The 12,658-nt window shown below is 38.0% G+C and overlaps 1 protein-coding gene across 6 annotated transcripts; it reads left to right on the forward strand.

The window, feature by feature from the left end:
* Nucleotides 1–311: 311 nt before the first annotated feature.
* On the forward strand, nt 312–9,445 carry Tex30 (testis expressed 30). 6 transcript variants are annotated; one of them, XM_052193031.1, is made up of 7 exons: nt 312–483; nt 3,908–3,995; nt 4,443–4,673; nt 4,854–4,883; nt 7,355–7,406; nt 8,004–8,209; nt 9,005–9,445. In XM_052193031.1, the coding sequence occupies exons 2-7, from the start codon at nt 3,981–3,983 to the stop codon at nt 9,176–9,178; spliced, it is 708 nt and encodes a 235-aa protein (XP_052048991.1). In that variant the 5' UTR covers nt 312–483; nt 3,908–3,980; the 3' UTR covers nt 9,179–9,445. The 6 variants fall into 6 exon arrangements, with proteins under 6 accessions (XP_052048991.1, XP_052048990.1, XP_052048993.1 ...); XM_052193030.1 differs by having other exon boundaries at nt 3,922–3,995; XM_052193033.1 differs by having other exon boundaries at nt 3,976–3,995.
* Nucleotides 9,446–12,658: the final 3,213 nt, after the last annotated feature.

The raw sequence follows: 12,658 nt of genomic DNA on the forward strand, positions 1-12,658 counted from the left end.
GAGAATGTTTTAAGTGCACGACTTTGTTTGGGGACACTTGCATAGCTGTCCTGTGCCCATGAGGCACTGGATTATGCGCGCCTGAAATGCAAGCAGCTAAAGATTTCCCGGCGGGATGTGAGGAAGGGGTTGTCAGGGTTGACTCCAGTCTTCTGAAGGGAAGATCGGACCGGAAGAGGCCAAGGCAGCGACAAGCAAGTCTTTCCCGCGCTTGGATGAACTAGCAGACAGACTCCGGCTTCAGGAATACAAACACCCAGCTCCCGCGAGGGGCGGGGCCGAGCTAAAGCCCGCGGAAAACTCCGCTTCCCAGCGAGCCCCGCGGCGCGCCCCACGAGCCCCGGGCGAAGCCTGCGTGCGCCAGCGCAGTAGCGGGACGCGCTGACGGGGGCGGCGAGGCGGTCGCTTCGAGCGTGTTACTTCGCTCGCTGAAGAGAGTGAGGGCGGTTGGGCGCCGGCGGTCGGTCACTCGGGCGTTCGCTGGTAAGCGCGGCGGCGGCGGCGGGAAGTGGGGGCGACGGTGCCGAGCCGGGCGGGCAGCTCCTCGGGGGCTGTCGGCCTCCGCCCGAGGCGTCGGTGGAAGCCCTCTGCCGTCCGCCCGCCCGCTCGGCAGCCGCCGACGGAGGGTGGACACCGGCTGGGTACGCCGGGCAGGTGGAGCCGGGCCGCGGCGACTCTCCGGAGCTGTCGGGGGCGACGAGAGCTAAGCATCCTCCCAGCCGCCCGGCCCGGGACACGCGCGGTCGTTGAGCGAATAAACGACGGTTCCCGTCGACCTCTAACCTCGGGTTTGGATTTGGATTTTTTTTTTTTTTTTTTTGATCGTTTGGTCGGTCGACCCGGCAGTACTAGAATTCACAATTTTGTTGATGCGGTGACAGCCTAGGTAGTGCTGCAGATGTAACAATGAATAAATGTTTATTTTTTGGAAACTGGAAGTCAGGTGGCCGTAGCGTTTTCGGAGCTTAGTAGAAGCTGCGACCATAACATACTACCTTGTGAGTATAAGTAACCCCTCCCCCCCCCCCCCAAACACTTGATTGTCCGGGACGTTTGAACCGGTACGGAATCAGCTATATTTATTTTGTGTCATCACTCGTCACCTTGCATTGGTGCAATGTTCTCCCTCTGCTGTAAAAGACATTGAGGCTGAGCCAGGCTTCAGACCTCCCTTATCTAAAGGGGGAGAAAAAGCCAGAGGTATCAGTTGCTTTGAACTTTTACCATATGGGACATTTTCGGTGTGACTGAAGCCGTCTAGAACAAGTTCATAATGAAGTCTGGAGGAGAGCCAAGTTTTCCTTAAAATATCAGGGTAATCTGGAAGAGCTTCCCAGGTTGATAATAACTTAAAAACATGTAACTAATTGTACTGTTTTCTGAAATCCCATTAAAATTACAAGAAAGTGTTGTTTCTGGGTTTTTTGTTTTGTGTTGTGTTTAGTTTTGTTTTTGTTTTGCTTTTGAGACAGGGTCTTGCCCAGGCTGGCCTCAAACTTGCAGCGATTCTCCTTTCTGTCTTTCAAATCCTGAAATTATAGCCATGCCCCACCCAACCTGGCTTTTGGGGGCGGGGGAAGCAAAGTCTCTAGGAAAGAGACCTTGGAAATATTAACAGTTGAATAATGAACACTAAAAAGCAGTGGCTAACCCAGCAGGGGGAACAATAAAACTAGTCTGAATAAATTCAGAGCACAGAAAAACTGGCTGTACTTGATATATTTGGAACTGGAAGGGAAAGTGCATTGATGTGGGCAGAGGTGGAAGACTAATATGTTCGTTTCAGTCTTTTTAAGGAGCAGTAGGGTATTTCTCTTAGTTTCCCCATTTCACTCTCTTGAGTGATTGTGTTCCCCACGGTTAAAAGATTAAAAAGAGCACAGAGGAGAAAGGGAGAAAAATTAGAAAGAGGCTTATTTTGGCAAAGGATTTTTTTTAAACTGGAGGAGCCACAGCAGTTAATTGTAAGAACACACATATGGAAATAAGAGCCCTAAAGCCATAATTCTTTCACCCACTTCTCTTTGAACTTCCAAAACTTTAATAACTAGATTAATAACCTCCAGGCTCCACAGGGTGGGGGTGGGATGAACAGGCCATAAGGAAACACACATACGTACACAAGTTAGCCAGTGGTTGCTTCTGACAGGTAGTAAGGAATTTAATGCTAAAGGAAGTGTGACAAGACCTCACTATTTACATTTTTGTTTTAGAATTTTGTACCGGGACCTGGAGAAATGGTTTAGCTGAGAAAGAACCTGTTATAAAAGCTGAGAATCTTGTCTTTGGATCTGAAGCATCCATTTAAAAGCCAAGCCTAGACTAGGGGAGCCCAGATAGGCAGATACCTAAGACTTCCTGGCTGGCCAGCCAGCTTACTCAAATTGTTAAGCTCCAAGTTCAGTGAGAGTCCCTGTTTTAATAAACAAGAACGATAGAGGAAGATAACTAATGTTCATTTCTGGCCTCCACATGCAAGCACACACACACATGTGCACTTGCACAAAGAATAATAAATGTATGTGTTGCCTATTTTTAAATGAAAATTAGTTTATAAAATTACAAACATTATTTGATGCAGCATTTCCTTTCCCGTGAATTGTTCTTACAAATGTACCTATACACCTGTAAGTATATCTAATAAAAAAGAGTCACAAGAAACAAGTAATACAGGTTGCCTTAAGAGGGGTTCTGAATGCAAGGCAAAAATAAAATGAGAAAATATATATTCTTGGTAGCTTTTGAGTTTTGAACCATGTTATTGTTACCTACTGAATAAACAAATGCCAATGAAAGCATATGGATGATAATGGAAATTTTTGTGCCAGTAACATGCTGAAAAATGAAAGCTCTCACAATAAAAAGAGATCACAAAAATTATAGTGACTTTTATTGCTTAAGTTTGAGGCCAGCCTGGGCAAGACCCTGTCAAAAGCAAAACAAAAACAAAAGCAAAACAAAAAAAATACATTTACCTATAATCAGGTTCTGATTAAAATTCTTCAGATCATTTGTGACTTAGACTGGGTTCCAGGTTTTAATTTGGATTTAAATTTTCTCAAACTGTCTTCATTATGGGATTCTGGCTAAAAGTGAAAAAATTCCCAGGATAGATTTTCTCTGTGGTTCGGAGTGAAAATCAGTTTAAATTTTCTAGGACTTTGCCATAGCTTAACTCAGAAGTAGCACTTTGAAATGTAGCCAAACCCAGAGTCGGTAGGATCACATGACAAGGACTTATGTTATATGAAAGAGAGAAAATGAATTGATGAAAATGATTTAATAGCTTGAGGGAAATTAAATTAAAAATTGTTGAGATTGTATCCAAAAAGGAGTGATGAAGAAAATTATTTAGTAAATACATAGAAATTAAGTTGGGGTGGTTGAGAATGAAGATTCTTTTTGTTTTTTTGAGTAAGGGTTTCTCTGTGTAGCCCTGGCTGTCCTGAAACTCACTCTGTAGACCAGGCTGGCCTCGAACTCAGAAATCTGCCTGCCTCTGCCTCTGCCTCTGCCTCTGCCTCTGCCTCTGCCTCTGCCTCTGCCTCCCAAGTGCTGAGATTATAGGCATGCACCACCACGCCCAGTGAAAATGAAGATTCTTATAAATATATTTCAAAAACATTTTTGTAAAGGGTACAGCATCTTATTTTGGAATGAACTACTTTAAGGCCTCTGTGTCAAAGTATCAAATTTGCTTTATCTTATATAATATCTGCCAGCTCCTATAATTAGTTTTGAGTGCTCATAAAAATCTTGAAAGTAATACATGATTGAGTAATAAATATGTACAGAGATACCAGTGTGTAAAGAGTTAGTTTCTACTTGTGTTTATTTCAGCTTTTGAACATGTTCATTCATAGTTTTGGGGTCATATCCTTGTCTGACAACTCACCTTTTACAACAGAATCTTCTTTTCAGGGAGATGCCCTTTGCTTCTCAGATGTAATGCACCTTGTGTTTATTTTTCAACAGTGAAAATGAGTCATACAGAGGTAAGATATTTTCATATATTCAGTGTCTTCTGGTTTACTTTTGGGAGGTAGGAGAATGGGTTAATCATCATTTCTGTATAGTAGCCTTGTTTTCAGTTTGCAAAGTAGAGGCAGTACAGAATTAGAATTGCAGAGTAAAGATTCCAGAACAAGAACCTGACTTTTGATTCTTAGCTAATAACTATGTAACCTTGAGCAAATTACTTAATTTGCTATGCCTTATCTGTCAAGTAGGAGTAATAGTAATTGCCTCTTAGGAATGCTTGCATAAGTTAATACATTAGCACTTAAAGCACATAACAGTAAATATTTCTTAAATACTATAAATATGACTTGTTTAGAGGCCATGCATTCAGTCATAAGTCCTACAAAACAAATATGTATATTTATTCAGGTGTTTAAATAGTCAAACAAATAATTTGATACTCTTATTCTCTCAAATTTTAGGTTAAATTAAAAATACCTTTTGGAAATAAATTACTGGATGCAGTTTGTTTGGTACCTAACAAGAACATAGCATATGGAATAATTCTTACACATGGAGCATCAGGAGATATGAATCTTCCTCATTTGATGTCACTGGCATCCCATCTTGCATCTCACGGGTTTTTTTGCCTGAGATTTACTTGCAAAGGCCTTAATATTGTACATAGAATTAAGGCATATAAAGCAGTTTTGGTAAGAAAAATACATTTACCTATAATCAGGTTCTGATTAAAATTCTTCATAAATTTAAGATATTTTGTTCTCTTATTTAACTTTTAGATAAAAATACCTTAATGAGTATCCTTGGAAACTTGGCAGTACATGGAGGTTATTTAATGTTCATATTTCTCTCTTTTTTTTTTTTGTCATCAGTTTGTTTTCATGGAGATCAATATTGACATCGTAAGTGTTCTTTCACACTGCTGCTCAAGAAACTCACTAAAATAATGTAACTTTACAATATAGTTGTGGCAGTCTAGAGGGATAAACGTAGTGTAATATGAATACTACAAATATACCACCTTTATATGTTGTTCATAAGCATAACTTAAAAGTCCTGAGAAAAGGACAACGCTGAATTTCCTTTAAATTACTTATATTAGATGCTATTTTCATCAAATTTGAAATTTCCAGCTTTAAAAAGATAATTTGTCCGTTACCAGGTTTACTGTTTATCTCTTTAGTTGGTGGCATGAACTTGGGAGAGTGGGACCTAAACATGAGGCTGACTAAAGGCTTATGCAATAGCCAACTTTATTTAGACTGTATACTCTTAAGTTTATACTCTTAAGAGTTAAGCATCACATGAGTAAGATATTCAATAACAAAGACAACCCACATGTGGCAAAAATCTGTTTTTCATAAAGGTATATGAATAACAAAAGCTGAAGTAATCATACTTCTCTCCACCACACCTGGGAGTAATGCATAAAAACACATTCCAACCGTTTTTTGAAGAAACGCAGGTCACAAGACTCTTAACCTTGTTTTCTTGGAGTTTTCTCACTTCCACTCAGAATTGTCACATGACTCCATCCTTGAACTGTGTTCTGACATTTCCTCCTGTATTATTTTTTAATAGCAGGACTGCCAGAGTGGTTTTGATTTGAAATGTTTTAGATAAATCTAATGCCATTTAATTAGTGAGTATCCTATATGCAAGCAAATTATAATATTAAAAGAGTGAAATTCAGCACTGTGTGTAATACTCTGCCACCAAGAAAAGAGATCCAAACTATGTATGGTACTATTAATTAAATTATTATATTGATTAGAAAATTCTAGAGAATTGCTTGAAAAAGAGACCCATATGATTAATTGATGACATTAATTGAACAAGAACAGTGAGGTAAGCAGTTAGTATCTTATGGCCTTTATTGTATAAATAAATCCATTCCAAAGGTTTATCCTCTGTGCTATAATTCCTGTAGGAGACAGTTTAGTGAGGAAAATAAGTTAAAGGCAGCAAAAAGTACACTTAATACACAAATGGTTTTTTAAGACTGGATTCAATTAGTTCTTCCTTTGCCACTCAAAATAATGTGAAAGGACTGTCCAATAGTATCTTTTGGTCTAGAATTTTAAATAGATTGATTAGTACATAATTAGGAAAACATTTTAATTTTGCTGAAATTGCACTGTAAATACCAAGCACAGCTAATGAGGACAGAGAGAGATGGGTACACATACTTTTTCCAGCCATGCCCTAACTTGTTTAGGTTGTAAAGTTTTCAGGCAATGGAGGATATAGAACTAAAGGAAGCTCCAGTAAGGGAGCTGAGGGAACCCTCACTGGCCTAGTTTGTGTCATTTTATAATTTTCAAATTCGTCTCCGCAAGGAAAACCTCCTTTTCTCCTCTTTTATCAATTTTAAGATTTAGTCATCCAGTTTATATTCATTCAAGGTATCAGCCATCTCTTGTAATTATTAACATCCTCCTTATCACCCATAAGTATTTTAGTTTTAAGTATTTATCATTACAATTTGAATCAATGCCCAAGTGACCCAAAATTGAACAAGGACCTTTTCACCTTCTTTATATGCTTTTAAACTCTCCCATACTTCATCTAAAGTTCCTTCTTCTGGAAACCAGGGATTATGATCATAAACAACTTGCAAGCAATCTAGTAATTATGATTTTGATACTTGGGCTCCTCCTTTCTTTAAGAAATTAAGCACAGATTCCTCAACATAAGGCAAAGCTTTCCCTGGTTTCTGCCATTATACTCACCTCCTTCTTATGAGGGTCTCCACTCTCATACCTCATAGTTGACTTCAGTTCCCTAATGCCATTTACCACTCTAGAGGCAGGGGGAACTAGGAGCTAAATTAGGCAGACTAGAGTCTCATACAGTAACCAACTTTATTTAGAGAATCAGGCAATTTATAGTTTCAGGGTTAAGAAGAATCACATGAATAAGGTGTTCAATCACAAGGACAAGCTATACATGGTAAAAACATGCTTTTCTGTAGAAGTACATGAATGATTGCTTAAGTAAACTCCTATCTGCTACACCTAGGAGGAGCATAAAAACACATTCCAAGAACAATTCTGTTTTAAAGAAACTGAGGTCGCAAGACTCTCCTTTGTTTTCTTTCTGAGAGTTTTCTCACAAGCACTCAGAATTCTCACAGGACTCCATTCTCAGATCGTATCCCAGTAAAATACTGTTTGAATATTTTTATAAAGGCAAATTTATTTTTCCCTGACATACTAACCAATATAAGGATTAATAGTAAATATATGACCAGAAGAGGAAAGAACTGTAAGAATCTGTACAATTTTTATATATATCAGTAATGGTAAGACTATCTGGTGGCATGTGATATGAGAGGAATCCATAATATTTTTTGTTTGTTTGTTTTACCTAGAATTACCTGAAGACCTCAGGAGAATACAAACTTGCTGGTGTTTTTCTTGGAGGTAAGCTTCAGTATAAATTATAATATTAAAACTGATAACAGGATGCATGATAACAGGTGGGGGCGCATGCCTGTAATCCCAACACTCTGGAAGGCAGAGGCAGGCAGATTTCTGTGTTCGAGGCCTGCCTGGTCTACGGAGTGAGTTCCAGGACAGCCAGGGCTATACAGAGAAACCCTGTCTTGAAAAAACCAAATCCAAAAAACCAAAAAAAAAAAAAACCAAAAAAAAAAAAACTGATATCAGGAAGTTAATTTAGTATTTTGTTTTGATACATAACCTTGATACTTTTATTATAATACTTTATATGCTTAAAGCAGATTTAAAGCATGTGTGTTTTATAAGCCTCTGTTTATTTTTAAACAGTAATGTTTATTGCTTCTTTTTAAAATTTGGTTTAAGCCAGATCATTTTTTGGCTTTTAATAAAACTGTAGGTTTCCATTAAAACAATTGGAATTTGTTGGTTGACACTTTTTGAGTTGTGATTTTTTTTTTTTGTCCTTAAATATGAAGAATAGCAAATCTGATTTTGCCATATGACCACTACTGGTATATATAAATGTTTATATTTCTAATTGAGTTTAATTGATTTTAGGTCGTTCGATGGGCTCAAGAGCAGCTGCTTCTGTGATGTGTCATACTGAACCAGATGATGCTGATGATTTTGTTCGAGGTCTCATTTGTATTTCTTACCCTCTGCACCATCCAAAGCAGCAGCATAAACTCAGAGACGAAGATCTCTTTCGTATAAAGGATCCTGTACTGTTTGTGTCGGGCTCAGCAGATGAAATGTGTGAAAAGGTAAATTGGAACTCTATACTTTTATGAGTGAAAGAAACATATTAGGGGCAAGATTATTGCCTGCCACATTTAGCTTCTGAATGTGATGACCCATACCTTTAACCCCAACACTCAGGAGACAAAGGCTGATGGATTTCTGTGGGTTCAAGACCAACTTGGTTATATGTATAGGGCGTTCCAGGACAGCCAGGTTACATCCACCCTTTTTCAAGAAACAAACAAACAACAAAAAAAAACAAAAAAAAATAATTCATTTGTCTAATGTTTGGAATATATAAAAATAAAAAAACATTCTAACAAAATACATCTCCCCAAAGGGATTTGATAAATAGGTATAATCCTTTATTTGAAGAATTAATAGCTAATTGTTAAGACTTAGAAGATATGAGAATATACATTTGTTTTAATTTTACACAGATTGTTATTAACACTAAAGTGAGCTTTGGCAGCATTTATATACTTTTAAATATTAGCCAAATGGAGAACTACTAATTCCTTAGGAAAAAGAAGTTTTGTTTTTTTTTTTTTTTTTTAAGTAACTCAAATCTGCTTAATTTTTTTTTTTTTTTGTCAATAAATTCTTGGTGTATTCTGTGATATGATTGCATGAAAGAAGTGGACTGACTCTATTGTTAATGTTTCGTTATATATTCCATGGTCTATAAAACTGCCTGTAGAGCCGTTATTTAGTAGAAACTCTTGAGTGGCTGTCTGTAAGTCCAGTAGAGATAGAGGAAACATAATCGCTTACTAAATATCAATAGCCTCTAATATCCTCTTCTCTTTCCTTTCTAGAACTTGTTGGAGAAAGTAGCACAGAAAATGCAAGCCCCCAGTAAAATTCATTGGATTGAGAAGGCAAATCATTCCATGGCAGTGAAAGGACGGTCTACAAATGATGTATTCAAAGAAATAAACACACAGATCTTGTTTTGGATCCAAGAAATCACTGAGATGGACAAGAAATAATTGTCATTAAAAGCCATGTTTTGAAAAAAAGTACGGTTGGTTAATTTGATAAAGTATACCTCTCAGCATTGTGAGATGTATTTCAGACTAATGTTCTTTAATGTTGCCCTATTTTTCAAACATTGTATCGTGAAAATATCCTTTACAAGATGTCTTTTGAAAGCACTGTTATATGAAGATAATGTACAAATACTGAAGGTTGCCTATAATTTATTTTCACTAGTATAGTTAAGTTTTGAAAAATTAAACATTTGCATTTTGTTACAATGGTGCCTTTGTTTTACTCTGAAATGCAAATAAGAAAATGCTTCATTTTGAGAAGTGTCACTTTTAAAAAGAGAGAAGTGCTGGCAAGATTCCTCAGTTACAAAGGGCATGTTATGCAAACATGAGTACTTAAGTTTTTAAAAAATTTGCTTTCATTTATTTGGAATGGTGGGATATTACAGAGGTCAAAGGTCAATTTGGGACAGTTGGTTCTCTAATTTCAAGCTTGGTGATCAGTGCCCTTCTCCTTAGCATCTTGCCAGCCCTTGAATTCAGGCCCCAGTACCAATGTAAAGAAGTGGGTACAACAGCATACCCCTATAAACCTAGCACTCAGACTTGCTGACCAGCCAGTCTAGCCAAGTCAGTGTGTTCTAACTTTAGAGGCAGTGTCTTAAAAAATAAGGTGGAACACAAATGTGTCTGCCTTGAGCCTCTACATTTATACTCATTTGCACACATAAAGTGAAAGGGATACTGTTGGGTTGATCAGACTTATAGCTTCAAACCCTGGGCTCAACAACAGTTAAGAGAAACGGGTGGAGAGGTCATAGAGGTGCATTTCAAACAACCCTGAATGTTTTTAAGAGTGAAGTAATAGCAGTTTTCATTCATGAAATGTATACTTAATGTCTATTAGGTAAAGCTTCAGTAGTAAGTTTAAAAAAAAAAATGGGGAATGGTTCTATCAGTTACTTCTCTAGGCACTAAGCCTCAAGAGCCAGGTGTCTTTGAAGTCCTTCATTCCTCCCATTCTGGTAGAGTAGATCAATTTTAGTTATTACTTTTTTCCACCTTAGATATAGATAAATAAAATCCTGGGTAACTGTTCAGGTCATTCATATTTTAGTAGAAATGATGTGTAATGATAAATTTCAAACTTTTTATCACTGTATATAAAACTTTGATTAAGTCATTTCCTGAACAAGACGATTTTTTAAATGTTTGAACAGAATATTTAAAATTAAAAAAATATAGTGTCAAAACATTGTAAGACAAAAAATCAAAAACAAACAACAACAAAAAGAAAAACCCAATGTACTCCAAGCCATCCTTTGAAAATTAATAGGAACTACAACTTAAAATAACTAGAAAGAAGTGGTGTATAGCTCAGTGGTAGAGATTTTGCCTAGCATGAATGAGGTTCTGAATTCAATCTGCATCACAGAAAAAGTATAAAAGGGAAATGACAGTACAAAAGCAAACTTGCAAATCATCAGCATATAGAAGTATAATGATAAAGTAGGTTTAAAAGATCAGTAGTAAGGCTATAAAGTTCTTAAACTGAACAAACTATAAAGGTAAAATATGTGGGTGGTGCCATCCCTTGCCTGGTAGTCCTGGGTTTTATAAGAATTCAGGCTGAGAAAGTCATGGGGATCACACCAGTAGGCAGCACCCTTCCATGTCTTTATTAGTTGCTACCTCCAGGTTCCTGCTATGACTTCCTTCAGTAATGGACTGTTACCTGAAGTATAAACTGAAACCCTTTCCTCCTCAACTTCCTTTTGGTAATACTCTTTGATCATGGCAGTAGCAGCCCTAAGACAACAATCAAAAAGATACTTTAAACAGGAATAGTAAGCATTCAAAAATCAATGGTGTATAAGAAATCACTGTGGTGTTTTATGTAGTAGCTTGCCATTTGAAAACCATGTGCCTAATTTTGGTTGCTAAGAACATGTAACTCATTTCTAAAGTTGAAATGAGTATCAAAAGAACGACCCTGAACACTTCCCTCTTTACTGCCACATTTAGCAGGAAAGTAAACAGCTCTCTTTATTTTGAATACTATTAAAGAGTTATCCTGCTGCCCCTAATAACTAATGACACTGTCTTAGGATTTTATTGCTATAAAAAAGATACCATGACAACTCTTATAAAAGAAAAGATATTTAATTGGGGCTAGCTTACAGTTTGGGACGTTTAGTCCATTATTGCCATGACCGAAAGCTAGCCTGGAAGAAGCTAGCCAAACATGCTAGAGAAGTTGAGCGTTCTATATCCAGATCAACAGGCAGAAGGAAGAGATTATGTACCATATTGGGCATAGCTTGAGCTTATATAAGACCACAAAGCCCACCTCCACAATGATGTATGTCCTCCAACAAGGTCACACCAACTTCAACAAACCACACCTAATAGAGCCATTCTCTATGGCTAAGCATTCAAACACATGAATCTTTGGTGGCCATTCCTAATCAACGCATCACAGACATCTACCCTCTTAACACTAGTGATTATTTTAGTGTATAAGATAGTGGGTTTCATTACAACAATGACCAGGCGTCTTACCTGAGTCAAACAGGATTTGTCAGGACTTAATAGTCAGGTGCTACAAAGGTGTCCAAGAGGAAAAAGGATTGGGATGTGTTGTGTCTAGTTGAGGCTACTGTCAATTCTTGCCTGACTAATTGCAGTATTTTAAATGGTGCTTCCACTTAATTGTCTTCTTGCTCTGATCAGTTGGTATTTCAGCTTTTAAAACATGAACCTCCTCCAGTGACAGGCCCAAAATGAGATCCAGCTCAAGGTGAGCTCCCAAGGCCTGACACTATTACTGATGCTATGGTGTACTTCCAAATGGGCTTATTGTGACTGCCTTCCAAAAGGCCCAACAAGTAGCTGAAAGAGTCAGATACAAATATTTACATCCAACCAATGGACAGAAGATAGTGATCCCCTGTGGTTGAATTAAGGAAAAGCTGGAAGAAACTGAAGAGGAAGACATGACCCTATAGGAAGATCAGCAGTCTCAACTAACCTGGACCCCCAGGATCTCTCAGGCACTGAGCCACCAACCAGGCAGCATACACCAGTTAATATGAGGCCCTCAACGCATATACAGCAGAGGAGTTCTGGGTCTGGACTCAGAGAAGATGCACCTAACTTGGGAAAGACTTGGGGCCCCAGGGAGTGAGGAAGTCTTGCAGGGTCAGGGGTGGGGTGGGGACATCCTATTGGAGACTGGGGGTTCAGGGGAGGAGAGGGAGAAGGTGTGGGGTGTGGGATGTAGAACAGTCGGAGGGTGGACTGGGAGGGGAATAAAGTCTGAACTGTAAAAATTAAAGAATAAAAAAATAAAAATAAAACATGAGTCTCTGAAGGTAGCTTCATGAGAGGACCCTATGAACACTGTAGTCTTTGCCCCTTTCAAATTCTAAACCTGTAGTCCTACTGCAACCAACTTGAATTTCAATTTTGTTGATCTAT

Source organism: Apodemus sylvaticus, chromosome 9, assembly GCF_947179515.1.
Source record: "Apodemus sylvaticus chromosome 9, mApoSyl1.1, whole genome shotgun sequence".
Taxonomy (NCBI): Eukaryota; Metazoa; Chordata; class Mammalia; order Rodentia; family Muridae; genus Apodemus; species Apodemus sylvaticus.